General features: G+C 39.2%; 3 protein-coding genes across 5 annotated transcripts; 1 reads left to right on the forward strand and 2 right to left on the reverse strand.

The window, feature by feature from the left end:
• Positions 1-55: 55 nt before the first annotated feature.
• Positions 56-4546, forward strand: LOC135624651 (uncharacterized). 2 transcript variants are annotated; one of them, XM_065128477.1, is made up of 2 exons: positions 56-434; positions 1983-4546. In XM_065128477.1, the coding sequence occupies exon 2, from the start codon at positions 2025-2027 to the stop codon at positions 4362-4364; it is 2340 nt and encodes a 779-aa protein (XP_064984549.1). In that variant the 5' UTR covers positions 56-434; positions 1983-2024; the 3' UTR covers positions 4365-4546. The 2 variants fall into 2 exon arrangements, with proteins under 2 accessions (XP_064984549.1, XP_064984550.1); XM_065128478.1 differs by lacking the exon at positions 56-434 and adding an exon at positions 450-762.
• Positions 4547-5357: 811 nt separating this feature from the next.
• Positions 5358-16645, reverse strand: LOC135624652 (uncharacterized). Of its 2 annotated transcripts, none has more exons than XM_065128479.1 (8): positions 16055-16645; positions 14342-15652; positions 10736-12484; positions 9332-10495; positions 8738-8842; positions 8506-8595; positions 6561-6671; positions 5358-6477 (listed from the first exon to the last, which is right to left on the reverse strand). In XM_065128479.1, exons 1-8 carry the CDS (start codon positions 16115-16117, stop codon positions 5953-5955), a joined length of 5118 nt encoding a protein of 1705 aa, XP_064984551.1. In that variant the 5' UTR covers positions 16118-16645; the 3' UTR covers positions 5358-5952. The 2 variants fall into 2 exon arrangements, with proteins under 2 accessions (XP_064984551.1, XP_064984552.1); XM_065128480.1 differs by having other exon boundaries at positions 6312-6448.
• Positions 16646-17365: 720 nt separating this feature from the next.
• On the reverse strand, positions 17366-17666 carry LOC135625860 (uncharacterized). The gene has a single exon (XM_065130972.1). The coding sequence runs from the start codon at positions 17664-17666 to the stop codon at positions 17454-17456; it is 213 nt and encodes a 70-aa protein (XP_064987044.1). The 3' UTR covers positions 17366-17453.
• Positions 17667-18587: the final 921 nt, after the last annotated feature.

Below are 18587 nucleotides of genomic sequence, written 5' to 3' on the forward strand. Positions count from 1 at the left end.
CAAAATCCTTCGATTGCCACCTTCCTTCGAAGCCATGCTCACTTTTGCGGGTCCTTTTCTTGCGTTCATCCCTCCTTCCCTTCCCTAACCATATAATACCTGTCCTCCCTCTCTCTCTCTCTCTCTCTCTCTCTCCCAAGAAACAGGGTTGTCGAATAGTGTAGTGGCTTGGGGAGCGCACGAAGAATTATTTGACGCTTTCGATCCCAAGTATTTCTAACAGTCGTATCCGACCGTTTCCCTCGTGAGGTGATCGGGACCTGGTTTGGTGATGCTCTGTGACAGGTAACACACGCCATCTTAAAGTAATAAGCGTTGCTTTGCTAGCTTGCTTGCACGATCTCCAAAGGTCTTCTTCCTTGATGGGAGGGAGACTGGTTGTCCTCGAATCGGCGCCTGCTTCTTCGCTTTCTGGTGACGGGACTCACCGAAAGGTGCGACTTCTGTTCCGAGTCATGATTCGTTTTCCATCCTTTCTCGCGGTCTCGTTTGGTATGGTTGCCGGTTTACTGTTTGATGGGTCGAAAGATGGATCTCTTTTGGCGGATTTCGTGATGATTGCTTCTTCCTTTGCTTAAAGATGTGATCTTGATCGGTGGTCTCTTCGGATTTGTTCCAAGGAAATGACCAAACTTTTTTTGTTTATTGATTTAGTTCATAGACTATATCGAAACTTTTCGTAATAAGAACCATCAAAAGACGCGATCTTGATGGATTCTTTGGCTTCTGTCTCTCGGACGGTTTCTATTCACTTGATTTGGGGTTAGTGTTTCTTCACCGATTTAGATAGGCGTAGAACCACCAAATGAAGTCTGGTATAGGTTCTCTTTTTGGCTTAAACGAGTTCGTAGCTACAATTCGTTGACGTTAGCATGCCTTCTATATTGGCTTTCTTATGACGGAAATATCTGTGAGTCACGCCTTGATGGGTTTCTTGGAAACTAGAAGCCGACGAAGACATCTAATAAAAGGCTTCAAGTTTCTTGGGTGGCTTTTTTCTCTTGCTCTTGTCATACTGTGTTTTCTTCAGACGATGCTTCTTTTTTTCTCAGAAACAATTTATAATTCTGTAGTTGTGCAAAGATTTATCTTTATAGTTGTTTGTTTCAGGTTATAGCAACTTGATTTGCATATTTACTACGTTTCTTCTTGCTGAAGATAAATTCTTCTCCTGAAGCAGATTAACCATGTTTCTTACTTTCCTGAGGCTGAAGTAGAGGAAGACCAAAGAAAACTGTGTCAACCAATTAAAAGAGATCTGATGATCTCGAGTTGACTAATGATATTGCATTTAGCAAAACTTTGTAGTAGAAAGGATTAAATAATTGGAGGCCATGGATTATTGTTATCAGATCGTTTTTCTAGTATTATATGTTATTTTGCTTTATATCAGATAGCTGAAATTGTTCAAATACATCGCTGATTACGTCTTATATTAGCAGAGATGAACAAATGAAAAACTGAAAAACTTAGATATACCTTTTTCCTGTCTCACCCTTTTCCTTGATTTCTTTTCTCTTTATTTGTCTCTTTTTTTTGGTCAATCTGAAACAAACAAATAGCAGATGATAACCAGAAGCAGGATTAGATCAGTCCTAATCCAATCAGATTGCCCTTGGTGATGTGGTCTATAGGAAACATCCACCCTCAACTCTGTTCTTTTAGCCTGAGGTGTTCTCTTGTTTTCTTAATTGTTCATCACTTTTCTTGAGTTACTCTGAGATTGATTACACATCACTGGAAGTCTTGACAGCCATTTATCAGCTACCATTGGTACAATGAATGTCAATATCGCAGTATTAAAACCTTGTTGAAACATTCAGCTATGCTGCACAGGCATGTAAATGATATTTCTTACAGGAAAGATAACTAGTAGAACTTACACAATTGAACTTGTTTAAATTTGGCCTTTTCTTTCTGGTATCAATGTTAACTTCTTTAACTCTTATTTCCCTTTTCCCTTCTTTTTCTTTATGTTGCAGATTTGCGTAACAAAAACAAGCTTCTAGCTATCTCAAGGTCCAATGACCAAAAAGATGATGGATACGCGTGCAATCTCCGTAAACCCTGATACAAAACGAGAGAGGAGGATATCCTCAACTGGTGAATTAAGTACTGGAGGTTCATTAGTTTCTTCAACAAGCAGCGAAAAACCTCTTCCTAATTATCTAAGGGCTTCTACAAGCTCCTGCCATGATTTTTGTAAATACGGACGGAAACATGATTTCGATGCTGAGACTAAGCATCCATTTCTTCTCAAATCAGGAAAGAAGTTGACTCTTAGAGAAGAGTTGCTGCAAGTGAACAGTGTAAATGTAGAAGAGAGATGGAAGAGGCTTACGACTAAGCCGAAGTCCTCATCTCATCAAAGAGCTGAATTTCCTGATACTACAGCAGTCAGTAAGCAGAAAGCTGCATCAAAGATCAAGGAGGTCAGATTGCTAGAGCAACATGCTGACATGAAGTTGCAAATTTCATCATCAATCCAGAAAAGCAGTATATCTAGTGATTCGGAAGGTCCTCCAACATCACAGAATGAAGAAACTCAGGTGAAAAGTATGAACATAGGGGATCAGAAGATGAAACAAGTTACCAAATCGAAGACTTTAAACAAGTCTCAATCATTCTCTTCCAAGCTTAAAGTTGGTGAGCAGATGGGTACTTCTCTTGGCAATGGAATTGATGGAAGTCAGAAGTCAGGTATCATCAAGAGGAATATTTCTTCACCTCTCCAAGAAGCCACTTCCTCTACTAAACCGAGATTGATTAGGCAAACGTCTTCGAAGAGCGACATCACACATGATGGACCTCAAAAAATTGGACAAAAGCCACTAGTGCATAATGAGGTTCCTCAAGTTGAAGCTAAACATGTGACATCTAAGAAAGCCATTAAAAGTCCAACCGAAGGATCAGGATCATCACTTACTCCTTCACATGGACCAATTGAGCAAAGAAACAAGAAGGTATTATATGATAAGAGTAGGGAAATAACAAGAACATTAGAAAGGAAGATGCTGAAACCATCCACAGCTTCTCCATCGCTCAAGCATATTGGTGATGAAACCTCGAGTTCAAAGCAAAGTAAATACAAGAATGGAAAACAAACAGTCTCCATGAAGAACCAGAAAGTTGGGAACAACGCTGAGCTTGTTACTCGAAACAATGAGAAGAATACATTGTATGTCATTGATAAGATTCCAGAGAAAGTCGATTTGGATTCTGTAGAGCAGAACTCATCAAAAGTGGAGAACACTGTTTATGATCTCTCAGAACAGCCACTGTCAAAATATGAAAGTATTGATTCGGATTCCCTTCAGGAGACATCACCGAAGCCAGATAATTCAGACACGGGCATCCTGGGGCACAAATTGCTGGAACCAGAAAACATTAGTGCTGCCTCTCTTGAATTGAGACCTGATGATAAAAAAAAGTTCCAAGTAAAGAATGCCGATATGGACTTCCTAGAGCAGAGATCACTGAGCCCAGAAAACATTGATTTTGATTCTCTGGAATTGATACCTGATGATAAAAAATGGCTAGAACCAGAAAATGCTGATAAGAATTCTCTAGGGGAAAATTTGCTGAAGCCAGAAGAAAACGGTTTTGAGTCCTTGGTGAAACCCACTGACCAGGAATTGCATGGACCAAAGAGTGCTGACACCGAATCTCTAGAGCAGGAATTGCTGAAACTAGAAGACATTGATCTTGATTCTCTTAACGTTCAGAATTTGCTTGAACAAGGTAATGCTGATAAGGATTTTCTTGAGCAGAAGCTGCTGAAACCAGAGAACATTGATCTTGATTCCCTTGAGCTGTATCCCAGTGATGACCAGTCATCCCAGTTAGGATCAGATGATGAAGAGATTGAGGAAATAGAGTCTGCTTCTTCTGAATCATCTGAATCAGAGTCAGTAAATGAACCTTCAAAAGATGAACAGAAGAAAAGGTCCAGAATAGATGCAGTTGTCCACCCTGAAGATAAACTTTCCACACCTCACAAATTGAAGTTTAGGAGAGGTAAGATAATTGAACTTCAACCTGAATGCAAAGGTCTAAGAAGGCTGAGATTCAGAAGAGGAAGACTAATGTCTAAGAGTGCCGATGATGATCAAGTCGAAAGGATGAACTTCCAAAGGAGTGAGATGGGTGCACCAGCTAGTGATCCTAGTCCAGAATCTAAAGGTGTTGTGCTGAAACATCAAGATATGCAGGAGAAGAAAGACATCCAAGGCCTGTTCAACAATGTGATCGAAGAAACAGCAAGTAAACTAGTGGAGAGCAGGAGGAGCAAGGTGAAGGCATTGGTTGGCGCCTTTGAAACTGTGATATCTCTTCAAGATAGCAAGCCAGCATCTACAGGCTAAATGATCAGTTTGGTGACTTTTCTTTTTTGGTGATAGCTAAATTGAATGCTCATGGTCCCATGTGTTTATTTTCCAACATTAAATGGTGTGCATATATAAATACATATTATTTTTTTCGTTAAAGATTCAAGAATATTTGTTATGTATAACTTTATGTTCAGAAAAATGGCTTGGTTTGAGAAGGTTTTGTTGGTTTCAGAAGTGACTCTTGTTATGATGTCTTTCTTTCATGGTAAGGGATTTATGATCCTCTATTCTAATTCATTACCAATGTCATCATTTTCATACTCAAAATACACATGCATTTGGCTTCAGTTTTACTTGAATAAGTGTGCTAATCTGCATAATGTTTGTAGCTTGTTCTTGTGACTTAGATAAATTTGGCTTTCGATTTTGGTAGCTTGTGCATTGCATGGATGTATTCTAAATCACGAGTGTTATTAGCCAACTTGGATCCAAAATGTTCATTGAATGCATTAGCTGATGCTGGGAAAGATGGCTTTTCTCTTGCATTAGCTGATTGTGTGTGTTGGGTTACTGCAGAGGGCAAAGGTTTCACTGAAATCAATTACTCCTTTTACAGTGTTTTACTCTTTCCATCTGTGTAACAAATCAAATCAGTTTCCTATTTCCTAGTTCCCACAGTGAATTAGCTGAAGAACAACTGTAATTCCATATGACAACCTCAGTTCTTCCCCAGTATAATGTGACTACAATTGTTTCTGATTATCAAGGTTCCATGTTGATTTTTCTTCATGCTCTAAATTTTATGCATTTTTTTCTTTTCTGAATGCTAGTTCCTCTTTTGTTCATAATGCTTCATAATCTTTGTGAGAATCTAAACAAATGAGCCCATGTAGTAAAAAAAAAAAAGGAAAAAAAAATACTGCAGCGATCAGCATGCATGTTGTCTCCATGCTTGCTTTCCTCTGCTGTTTATTATGGACACAGCAACTCTGAAAGAAGCATTAGTCATAAGCAACAACAGGGCAATTCTGAAAGAAACATGAGCTATAGTTATAAACATGATGTATCAATTCATACATCAAAAGTAGGCTTATTCTGGGTTGGCTATTATACAGTCATCTTGAACACCCATCTGGTTGGGTTCATGACATTCTTTAGGAGCATCTTTGGTAAAGTACATCTATTGGTCATTCTCTAAGAAAAAAAAAAATATTTCCTTTTCCCACATAACCGATCAGCTACCTCTTAAAAATCCAACAGTCAGCGATAATGGTTCAGTATCTGCTATCTGGATTCCTGTTGAGTCATCTAGAGCATTAATGCTAACCTGCTGTAGCCATCATCCAAAGACTTGAAAAAATCGATTCCTTGGTGACGCGATAAGCACTCAGCTATCAGGCAAACATAGATCCGTACCAATACACCTTGTTTGGCAGCCGATGCTGTGTCCTCTCCTGTGCAGATGCAGCAGCTTGAAGTCCTGACAAGAACTTCTGGCAGTTGCAGAAGTGAGAATTGAAGTGAGAAGTGTTCCTTGAATCTTAAAGGAGCATCCCAATTACAAACTTGCTATGGCAGGGCCTTTTTTAAAGTTGTGGGATGTTGACTCTGACTAGCCATGCTACACCTGCTGGCTTAGGGCCTCGGCTAAAAAGAATTCTTCGGCTTTATCCAGGAAAGAGATTGGAAATCTCCAATGCAACATGAAACATGAAGAAGCTTCTGTGCTTGATAGGTTGTGTTTGAATACCCACTCGTCAAAAGTCCTAGTTCCTCTACAATCCCTTTGGATTTTTGTTTTGTTAATTTTGGTGGTGCTGCTTGAAAGACCTTTTCCCAATGAAGCTCGAGTGTTTTTACGGATGGATCTTGCATGAATCTCACTCTGGGGCTTTCTAGCATCTGAAACCATCTGATTACTATCAGTTGCATCACTTACGGAAATATTTGACTGCACTGAATCAGGTTGGACTGACAGCAATGCCTGCTTGCAGGACTTGAGCAAAGAAAGCAACATGTCGGTGCTAAGTTCTTGCAGAACAATACCTCTGTTCTGTTCACATCCATAACAACCAGCCACGAGTGTGCCGGCCAAAATAGGAGTCAAATCTGCGTCACTGAAGAAAACGAAGGGTAGATCGCAGACCTATTTTGATTTGATAAGCAAATTAGATTTGCTTGAGGGCAACAAAATATTTAAAAATCCACTGATTCTAAAAGGATATTTACCTTCTGCAGTATGGTTGGACTCTTTCCCCATCTGAGAACTGCTTGATTCCCAGAATGAAATAAAGAAAAATAACCAAGAAGCAACAACGACTCCAGGAGAAGTAGACCGACCTAAAAAGCACAAGAAATCATAATGATAGACCTTCAGAAAGTATGTACAACACCTGTACTATCAGAACATTAAAAAGACAATGCCATGCAATGATCAGTAAAATGTGATGCCTACAGAGGGAAGAACAAGCCACTATAAAATCAGATTCAATGATCCTTAGGGAACACCTGCATTATAAACGGAAATTATGGCATCAAATTTGCAAGGACCATTTAGGTTCAGCTTCTACAGTTGTAACATTCCATGCACAAGAAATGGACTTTACCAATCTTATTACCAATTTTATATGTATGCATGGGGAACTTGTACCAATGGATAAGGAGATGGTGCTCGAAGACACAAAAAGTTTGTCAACAAAAATGTAATATATATATATATATATATATATATATATATATATATATATATATCTGGACAAAAGAAGATCTGCAAAGTGAAATTTTTATGGATATTTCCTAAATAGATGCATAAATAAGCAAAATATGTTATAGGAGAAAGATTTAGGTGCCAATTAGGAACCAAAAAGCATCTTTATAGAAGTTTCACTTTAGTCCTTGTCTCCTTGAAAGTTCCTTAATGCACTAACAAATAAAAAAGAAAGATGTAATAATCAACCATTAAGCCACACCCAACCAAAGTTACACCAGCTTGAGATCTGAAATACTTTGTTTGAATGTGGTTAACAAAAGGCAGCTAAACCTGTAGTCTCAAGCAAGGCTTGTCATATCACGACATACCGCCTAGTACAGGCGATATGTACCAGTCTGATAAGGGACTGGTATGGGTGATACATATCAATCTATTGGTATGCCCCATCGTACCATGTGTCGATATATCAGTACAGATTGATACGTATCATACCGATGGCCGATTGGTACATCTATACAGGCTAGTAAGGCGAACATTAGTCTCAAGCAAACTGAACTCAACCATAGCATCTGCAGATAGGACTAGACACTCAAACTAAACATATGTGATATTTCCACTGTTGCAGGGTCTGGAAAGGTCATATTCTTGTAGCCTTACACCCACACTTTTGTTTTTCTTTTTGTCTTGCACCCACATCACTAGGGGACATTTCTGTGAGTTGCACACATCAAGTTCTCATGACAATAGCATAATCTTACTGCTGCTCCATGACAACAAATACATGATTTCCAGGTAGCATAGTTGCAACCTTAACTGACTAACAGTTGACAAGTAGGCTTGCCTTCTTTGACCAAATGCAACACTAAAAAGCAGTCTTACAAGAAAAAAAAATTAAATTTTGTTGACATACAACTTGGCTGGCACACAATTGCCAAATTCAGGTCATTGTCCCCAGCCCTTTGGATTACCTTTCAGTTCAGACTTGGTACTTGTCGCTATATTTTCCCTTAAACTAACACCCTGAAGTTGTAAGGAAACTCAAGGGAAAGGGAGGAATTGATGAAAACATAAAGGGAACAGTAAATTAGAACTAAAATTTCATGACTGATTGACAGAAAAAGAATCATAAGTTTTTCTCATGTACGATAATGTGATTGATTGACTTGCAAGTCTAATAGCTGAAGGCTTAGAAAGGTTGCTTCATACTGGTTTGGAGAATTTTGCATTCTTAGCCTTTTTTATATAACATCTGGGTGAAACACAGAGAATAGGCAATACATTTCTTGGTAATTTGGTAAAAATTGCATGTACACCTATATATCAGATACTGTGACGCTGAATCGAAATAGAACCTTGTAATCTGCATCTAAGATTAAAATATTTTATATAAAATTGCACTAAAACAAATTAGCCAATCATTAGGCACATCATCCATCTTGTAATATAATAGAACCTTGCACTTACCTGATCATAAGCTGCTTTCCACTTGTTCGTGCAATGGGTCAGAAGAAAACTCATCAAGTGAAAAAATTCGACTTTTAGATCTGATCTAGCCTGAAACAAATTGCAAATATGAGGACATGATACTAAAACATGCAACACATCATGCCATTTATGTGAAAAGGATAACTAAAACTCATGAATTGGGCATTGTAAAACACCAAGAATTGGCACTGACTAAAAAAAAAAATATTACCAGCATACTTTGCAGAGTAGCAATATCCAAGCTTGCCAAATTATTCAAAACTTTCAATACACCAGTAGCTACTTCTTCAAAATTCGATGGAAGGACATACGATCCCTGCAATTAAAGTTTATCAAAACATGAAGTCTAAGTTCACAAGGCAGTCCTCTTTTCTAAAGGACCTTGGGAATTTGACACTTAGGCCATTCCAAGAACCTACGTGAATATTTTTCTTTTACTTATTAGTTAGATTTTTTTTTTTTTGTAAGTAATTTAAGGTGAAGGTGAGATTTGCACTTCAGACATTGCTATCAGTAGTCAAAATTTTTACTAGTTAAACTGACACCTCCAACAACTAGAGACAGAGAATAAAAACACTGCATTGAAACTGAATGTATGAACAAATAAGGATCTGAACAACAAAACAATTGTACTCCCAGACATGCTACTGTTGCTTCAGAAAGAAGAATGGTAAGAAAAAATTAATAGTATTTATATAAAAAAGATGTTCTTGGCTGGGTCACAAAAGCCAACTTTATATGAAAAAAACTGTTGATATGCAATGGAAGATGATTTGCATGTTCTCTTGTTTATGTAAAAAAGTACCTGCTCGGATGACAATTTGTTGTTCGCCTGAAGTAGCACAGCTGTTAAGAGTGATGGAAGACTAACAAGGCCAGTATCAGAAATAGCAGAGATAAGAAATGCTAGGGGCTGCTTCAAGCTGACCGCCTTCCTGTTACCAGAATTATTACGAGTGGTGTGCTCATCAGCTCCTTTTCTCTCCACAGAACAACTGGAGTTCTTTTCATCCTTCTTCACTGGCAATGATTTTGCATGCTCTTCTACTACAGGGTTATGGGATTCACCTGATGAAGCTTTCTCTTGTATCTGCCACACAGATTGAACAATTTCTGGACGACATGAAGTATCAGAGGTCTCTCTTCCAGATTCCATATCTATAATTTCTGGTGCATCTGCTAGAGTTTTTCCGCTTGAAAGTATATTCTGTTCCTCAGATAAGTGAACAAATCTGCTCATATGTGGTTCAGTACACTGGTGCAAAGTTGGATGTGATGTGCTATCTCCAGAATTATTAATGGAGCTAGAGGACTCTCCTGTAGCCACATTTTCAGAATCTTTTAACCTTTGAACTTCACAAATTGCTGATGCTTTAGATACACAAGATTCCCAATCAATGGCAGAAAATGTACCAGGTCTTGATGTTATGACTGACAAAAGGGTCAAACTTAAGAGAATTGATGATGGAAATGGAGATCCTTCTATCTGCGGCCTATCATAGAGGGCAAACAGATCACGAAGACGATGAATAACTTGATAAGCTACTATCAGCTCCACCAAACCATCCTGCATATGGAGTTGGCGATCATCAGATTGTATATGGCCCACAATCATGGTTATAGTCCATAAGAAGCCATCCATGATTTCGGCAACTGATTCCAAATTCTCATTGGATGTTTTGCTTGATGAAAGGTTTGTGCTTCCAGAACTGGAAGATGCTGCAGCCTTGATATAATTCTCAAGTGATGCAGACAGCATAGGGATTATGGGAGGCAAAAGATTTTGTGCAAGAAAATAACTCCGATTTGCTGGAAGTGACAGTAATACTCGCAGTAGTCGTAAAAGGTGTACTGTCACTTGACATGCTTCTGGCTTCGAAGTATGGGAAGCCGGTAAGGCAGAGGATATGAAGTCAAGCAAACCAGACTGACGGGATGCATGTAGCTCCACATCCTTTCCCTCAATAAACTGTTTGACATGGAAAATAAAAAGAAACAGCATGAGCCTGAAAAAATATATACAACATAAAAAAGCATTTTTTTAGTAGCTGAAAATGTTATCCTGGATCATCAATATAGCTGAAAATGCTTTTAGTAGCTGAGAAAATTATGCAGTTGGCCATGCAATATGTTAGACAGTATGCATGCATATGGAACTCGAGAAATCAGATGATGAATTATATATACATATACATATATAGAAACATACCTTTATCATGTCAACAATAACTAATCCTATGCTTGCAGCCCCTTCCTTTCGGGCCTGGCGAAGCTTTTGAAGGTCCTGAACCCACTTTCCAATTTTTGCTCTAGCAGCAACCAAGGAAGCTCTATTCCCTATTCCTCCATTTTCACTGCCAATAGGAGGCTCAACAAAGTCATGCTTAAGCGCCATAAGTCTCTGGCGTACTTTCTTAATTCTTCGTTTCAAAGAATGCTGGTGAGTGACATTGACTAACTTTTCAGCAGATTCTGAATTGGCTGACACTGGATTGTCTTCAGTACTGGTTCCGAGTGATCTACTTTGACCTTCTTTGTTAAAACGGCGATGTAGAGGGGAAGACTGGTCCCGAAAATCCATTGAAGCTTTCTCTCGTATTTGCTCCAGGTAATATTTTCGACGCTGTTCACTTTCACGGAGTCTTTCAGCCAGCTTCTGAGCTAGGAGTTCTGCCTCTTCTTGTCGAGCTCTCGCTCTGATTTCCTTTCTCCGAAGTTGTTCCACAGCCTTGGCCTCCCTTGCTGCACTTGATGCCTTGCGTTCCTCTTCTCTTCTAACTTGAGCTTCTTCCTTCTTCCGCTGTGTCTCAGCAAGCCGCTGCAACTTTTCAGCTTCAAGGAGCTTCCGACGTTCCAGCACAGCTTCTTCTCTCGCTATGTCCTCCTTTTGTTTTGTTCTGATTACCTGTAATTTTTCAGCTCTCCTCATTTCTGAGTCATGAAGCTTCTGGTGCAGCATCAGCTTTTTATTCTGTTCATTTAATGAAGTAATAAAGCGAACCTCATTAACCTTGCTGCTTTCATCACCAGCTTTCTTTACAACCTTAGCCAGGTATGCCTCATGGAGATATTCACTACGCTGATGGCGTGCAAACATAACTTCTCTCATTTTAGAGCTACGAACAGCTTGCCACTCACTGACACGGTTTAACTTCTCTGAAGTGCGCTGCAGCTTCTGCACTCGTTCGCTTTCTAGTTGATTCCTAATCCTCATTGCTCTTGCATGCTTTTCTTCTGCTTCTCTTCTTAAATCCATGGCACTCTTTTTCTTTTTATCGGGAGACATTAGTTTATCATGCAACACTCGAGCACGATCCACAACTTTTCTGCCCATACCTGGTGAATATGAGACTCTGGAAGAACTGTGAATTGGAGATTTGAGAATATCCTCCCAGTTTCGCTTTTCTTTCCAAGCATCCATCACCTTCCAATGAGCTGTTTTGAATTTCTGCTTGTCTTTCTCTTTGTCAAGATAAGAACTCTGCTTTTTAACAATATCTACAGCCTTTATATGTTTCTCCATCCTATTTTCAGCTAGTTCTTTATCCTTCTTAAGTGCCTGCTTTTGAATTTCAGTAACAGGTCCCAAAGGTTCTCTCTTACACTTGCCAGATGCAGAAGCAGGCAAGCTATGTGGAGACAAGCGCCCATTTTGTACAAAATGTCTTTTGCCTGGCCTATTTGTGTCTGTATTCTGCTTATTTGAATCCATATTCATCCCATTATTATTTAAGACGATGGTCTGCTTTTCTTTTTTTACATGCAGATATCTAGCATTGGATACTTCATCTACTCCAGATAAGCTGCTAGCAACTTCATGACTTGAGCTGATAGCACCCAAGTTTTTTGCATCTTTAGTTGTATCTTTAGCAGCTCTTTCCAGTTGAATCTTCTTAAAAGCTTCCAGTGAAGAAGATAATATCTCTGCCCTGTGAGGTGAAGTTGTCATGCGGCGAACCTGCAGAATTCCAGATGCTAGCATGTTTTACTATTTCATCCTATGGTTAAGCAGATAAAGGCACAGTCCCTGATGATATATAATACAAGCTCAAGGTTTAGTCAAAATAAGACAATAAATTTATGCTTGTTAACCTGAACCATACGTTTGCAGGCCATCTACTTGTGTAAATTATACTGAATGAAATTTCCAAACTACATTTCTTCAAAGAGCATCTGCTTGTAATCACAAGTCTCAGAAATAGATATATCAACAAACAAAGGAATGTAGATACTTCAAAAATTCAAATCTGCAAGGATTGATTGGAGGCCAAATTAAGCAGAAACTTCTGAATGGTGCCAGTGAGCGAAGATTATTCAATAACTTGTAATTCCATTTTAAGTGTTTCACACCTAGTTGTTGCTTTAGAAATGCTATATTTATGATTTCTCACCTGTTTTTTTCCCCAAAATCCTTGGGTCTAGAAAGATGAACAACAAATAAGAGAGCCATGGATTTAATATAATAATATTGTACAAGAACAGTCTCACATTGGGTGAGATATAACTCTTGTCCTTTTTCAAGCAAAGCATAGTGTACACAAAGACATCAGACTCATCAACCACTAAGACAAATTCTTGGCTACTTTCCGGGGCAAAGTCTACATGGCTGCTGACTTGGATTGTGACATGATATCCTCCCTCTATCTAGTTCATAACTATAAATAAAATATTGTAGAATCTAGTTGGAGCACCCTTTAGTTCATAGCCAAATATTTATCATGTATCAACTTTCCACACATTAATTCTGAAGGAAAATTTCAATTTATCATAAGTGTAGACTTTGACCAGTCTTAAGGCATTTATCCAATCATTTCTTTACACATCTTCTAGGCTTCATTAAAGATCTGCAGCCTATTTATCTTCCAATTTTATGTTAAATTGGTGTTACTCTGTATTGTTAACTGTAGCAGGAAGGAACCCAATAAAACCCTTTGAATTACCAACCTCCCTTTTCTATTCCCCAGTGCTGCAATGTGGCAATCTTTTCACCTTCCCCTGAATAATTATATAACAAATATGGGACAGAAATACCTAACAAGTGCAACTGACTTACTATACATAGAAAACATCATAATATCAGATGTTGTGAAACTAAAACTATATAATAAGCCAAAAACCATACAAAACCTCTAGTTCTCATAAGATCCATAAATTCCAGTTTGTTTAATCTATTCTGATCACCAGAATACTCAAACCACTTTTTGTTTAATGGCCATCTTGATTCTAACAATCAACTAATGCATTCCCTCGAATGAAAGATAGCATTAAAAACTTAGCATTTCAAGTACATAGCAAACCAGCCACAGTATTCTACAAATGGAACTGTGAAAGAATGTTTCAACCTTCAGTGATTTGCAAACATGATGAAAAAAAACACAATAAAAATAATTAAGCTTCGAATCCAATAAGAAGAATCTAATCCCCCTTCAACTTTTTGACTGCACATTTGACAGAAAGGGAACCCAATATTTAATTTTGTGGTTAGAGTTCAATTTACTGTTGACAACAAATAAGAGAACTTCTGTTCATGTTGCCAGCTACAATAAGCTTGCATCAACATGAATTACTATGCTTTCATATTGTTAATCAGAAGTTCAGAACAGATAACTGCACTATGCAACACTAATTACTATCTACATGTCAAATATAGTACATTCATTATATAATCAAGATAACTATTATGTCTACTGTTATATCGAGCCCCTAATCTCGAGGAAGTGTGCATGCAAAGAATGTTCTCGAGGACTAAATTTTGAAAATTATTTTCAATCATCTGCAAAATTAAATAGTCAGATGGAGTACTAATCATGTTTACCTCCCAAGATAATGCATGTGGCCGGCGATGATCAGCCTTTACAATAATTGGATTTCCATCTCTCGATGATTGTGAGGAGGCTTTAGTGTTCTCAAAATGCCCGACTCTACATTTCAGTTCTCTAAAATCAGATGTGGCTTCTTCAAGAACAAGAATAGCTTCATCCATCTGTTCCATATCACACTCCAATTCACAGAGAAGGTAAAGTTCATCAACTGCTCTATTCAGGTTTTCAAAGAGAAAGCACCAAAGCCTTTGCCTAAACCTTTCTTTGCTCTCCCCAGGTTCACCATCAGCAAGACCCGTCCCGACTGTTAAGCCATCACTAAGCTCATTATGACTTTCAATGACAGTTGTAGTTGGAACATGCACCGAAGCTTCAACACCACTCTTCAGGTGTGTAACACCATTTCCCAGATCAAGTATCATGGATGCATTGATGTTAGTATCTGATAATTTGGATGTGTCAAAGACCCCATCCTTGGACTGAAGGTGAGGTTCCCGATGTGTCGTTTGGACAACTCCTTGAACAGGTGATGCAGGAGAGTTTCCAATCATCATATCACTCGAAACCATGTCACCTCCAGTTTTACATGTTGATTTGACAACATCATCAAGGTTTATGTTCAAACTATGAATAGCATCAGTCTGATTGACGATCCCCACCTCTATCTCTTCAGAAGGAAACTCTTTGACCTCTTTCCAAGTCAATTCAATAGGTTCTCTGTGTATATCTGAAGCTAAAATTTGTGCAGGAAGTTGTTCTACATGTGCAGAGGACTCCATAACCCTTCCCTCTTGAAGAGGATCGTGGGTTGATAGATGTAATATTGATTCCATTTCAGAATTTCCAAGTTCCTGTAAGTTACTAGAGGCAGAATCACCACCTGCAGCCTTCACAGGAGCACTTCTATATTCAGAAGAGTCATGCAACTTTAAAGCAACATCTTCAAGATCACCCCACTTAATTTTTGCAACATTGTTGAATGTTTCATGTGTGGACACTTTCTCGACTGTTGTAACCCCAACTTTGAAATCTGTTGCTCTGACCTCAAGACTTTCGCTCTCCTGGACAACCAGTTCATCAATGCAGACCTTATCATGGTCTGTTTTTGATGAAGGGGTAACGTCAACAGCAGCAACAACCTTTAAAGAACAATCAAGTGCCAATTTAGATGGTAAGAATTGTAGTCTGCTGTCAGAGTTCCCAGTCTCATCATCGGTGGATGAATAATAGTGAGGAGAGAAGGTGTTGTTTAAAGATCCTCCAGTAGCTTTCTGGATCGTAAGCTTTCTGCTAGTTCTATGTTTCTGTAAAAGTGATAATAATGATGAGAAGTCAAGTGACTCTATCTTCACATCTTAATTTCAAAATGTTCTCAAGGATCCTAAAGCATTGAATTCACTCATATGAACTGACATAACAAGGTCAGCCACACCTAACATATGCTGAAATTTGTTTTGGGATTATGTGGATTTCTTTTGGGTTTATGCTGCAAACATTTCAGTAGCCATTCACAAAAAGCTCCAGCTGAGATACACAAGGATAACTTGGGTTCCATTGTTTTATTTTCCGTAAGCATCATTCTTAAGACTCCGATTTAAAACAGCATCGTAATTTAAAGAGTCAGAAAATTCCACAGAAGATCAAACAAATCCCGCAATACACGAATACAAAATATAAAATGACGAATAGAAGGAGAAACGCAGTACCTTCTTCACCTCGAACCATCCAGTATCCTTGTCATCACCTACTTGTGTATTGCTTTCCATCATCAAACGATCGCTGATATATCTCCCTTTCTTGATTCGCCAAAAAGTAAACTAAATTACATGAAGTTTTCATCTTGACCCCTAAAAATCGACATTCAAGAACCCTACATACGAAAGCATAAAAGATCCCCAATAGATTCACGCTTATCGAACTAAAATCTTAGTAAACCCTAATATCTTATAGCGAGATCAAGAGAAAAAATGAGTCATTTGCTTCCAAATCCATTTGCCGACGGAAATTCGATCAGGAAACGACTAGAAAGATACAATAGAGATCAAATGAAACAGAAAGAATGGCGATTGAGGTTCAGATGATCAACGATACTTCCCCCGATATTCATCCGCCCAACTACATTGATCCAATCCAAGTGGGGGAAGCTCCTCTCCTACTCGAAAAAAAGGGGCAAAGGTTGAATTTTTGGCGATCGGATGCGCATGGTTCGTCGATGACAGTCGGATTGATGCGACGAACCGGCGATTCTTTCTCCGAATTCCGCAACGGCAGATACGATTCCAGTTTGGTTGCTATTTTATAGCTGACAGCCGAGAACAAGTAGCCTCCCACCGTAAAGCGGCAGGCCACCAATATCAAAGATTTGGAGGGACCTTGATGAAACATATATGGACGGCCGCGATCTCATCTCGACACGGTCTTGGCGGTGGACAAGGTTGCGAATAAATGATCCTTTTAATGATTTATACTACCCGATGTAACACTTCATCTCACCGATTAAAAATGGCCATTATTATAATCGGCATCACTCGTCGGAGTACGGTTTATTTTTCAGAATTATTTTTCTAATTAGAAAGCAAAACGCTTTAATGAAAGAAATATTTTTTGGCGGATATATCATATAACCCTCAAAGGTTGTCCACATTACGTGTGTTTCATATCATGGACATCGTCTCCACGTAATCATGCATTTCATTTATTACTGGTTCGTCTAATCATCTGGTGCAGTTAACCCGTCTGGCCTCGGGGCTCACACCAACATCCCGTTCACGTTCATGTTCGACTCCACCACCCTCTCTCTCTCTCTCTCTCTCTCTCTCTCTCTCTCTCTCTCTCTCTCTTTCTCTCCTGCCAAACTCCAACAACGAATTCCATTCCCTCGAACAAACATGACATCAGAAGCAAGAATTTGAGACACTGCAGTCACTCATTAGATGTTTCAAGCATTCGTGGTGGGGATTTCCATTAACTCAAACAAAGATGAAGTCAGAAGCATGGAGTTCATGCACTGCGGTCATTGCAACAACGAAGGAATTAAAAGATATTATTAAATGGAATAGAGAGCAGAGAAATATGAAGCAGCAACAATGGACTCTCATCGCAGGATCAGTGTCCAATGTACATATGGACATGAACGGCGAGGAGGAAGACAGCAACCAGAGCGAAGTAGATGATGGAGTGGACCACGATGGAGATGCCGCTGGTCTGCAAGTTGCCGAACTCGATCAAGCGGCTCTTGCCGGGGGCCTGGAACACGAGGCCCGGCGTGAGAAGAACGAACAGTATCACTGCCATGAACACTGGCCCCCAGTCTGCCATCTCTTCCTCCTCCTCCTCCTCCTCCTCCTACTCCCAATGCTGATGCTCTATATGAGAGGCGATGAGGGGGGGGTAGGGGGTGAGGAAAGTGGTGGAAAGCTTCATGGGAATGGAATCAAGGCAGCTGGGGGAGAGATCCAAAACCCCTGCACCAAGGTCACCACCCACGCCTCACCGAACCACCTCATGTTCTTCCCTGCACTTGCTTGGCTTTACTTCTCCACCATTGTTGTCTCAACCCACCACCTGCAATTGCATGGCTCGCTTTGTCTTCCTCCTCTTGTGGGAGCACTGCAAAAGCGAGTTAAAGTTCTCTCGACCCTACTTAATGCATGCATTTTTCAACCAGAAGAAATCCATATTCTCCTTTTGCATTCGCCACCTTACTCGTGGAAAAAGATACTACCAAATAAATGTCATTAGCTAGAACTATGATCGATGAACGTTATTATACTCCCTGTCACCACCAATATCCATGAATAAATGCATCACATAATTCACTATAACAGGCCGCATAATTGTTCATACATCGATGAGGATGGTATTCTTATACAGCTTCAACTACATTAACTATTGTTTTGTATCTTAACGTACTATTTAGGGAAGAGAAATAAAAAGGTGATGTAAAGTGGAAACCGGACAAAAGTGGGGGCCAAGCAAGGAATAAAAATTGTATACGGCCCATAACGGGCCCATATACGGCCCAACCCAAACCCTCACCTTAAAGTTCATGATATCCAAATACCATAAAAATGTTTAATGAGTTGTATGCCCAATATATGATGCAGGCTTGTGACAGATTATTTTATTGATTCCGAAGAACCCTAGTCAAGATTTCATTCTTCAGAACAGCTGTTTCTTGTCAGCTGATGGCATGGACAAAATCCAGCTGAGTCAGTGCCAGTCCAACTATAACCATGT

Source organism: Musa acuminata, chromosome BXJ2-10 (assembly GCF_036884655.1).
Source record: "Musa acuminata AAA Group cultivar baxijiao chromosome BXJ2-10, Cavendish_Baxijiao_AAA, whole genome shotgun sequence".
NCBI classification, from domain to species: domain Eukaryota; kingdom Viridiplantae; phylum Streptophyta; class Magnoliopsida; order Zingiberales; family Musaceae; genus Musa; species Musa acuminata.

Coding starts and splice junctions, on each gene's coding strand:
- LOC135624651 (XM_065128477.1), top strand. CDS start 2,025: ATGACCAAAAAGATGATGGATACGCGTGCAATCTCCGTAAACCCTGAT.
- LOC135624652 (XM_065128479.1), bottom strand. CDS start 16,117: ATGATGGAAAGCAATACACAAGTAGGTGATGACAAGGATACTGGATGG. Junction 15,653..16,054: donor GATGGTTCGAGGTGAAGAAG/GTACTGCGTTTC, acceptor TCACTTTTACAG/AAACATAGAACTAGCAGAAA. Junction 6,478..6,560: donor GTCCAACCATACTGCAGAAG/GTAAATATCCTT, acceptor AAATCAAAATAG/GTCTGCGATCTACCCTTCGT.
- LOC135625860 (XM_065130972.1), bottom strand. CDS start 17,666: ATGGCAGACTGGGGGCCAGTGTTCATGGCAGTGATACTGTTCGTTCTT.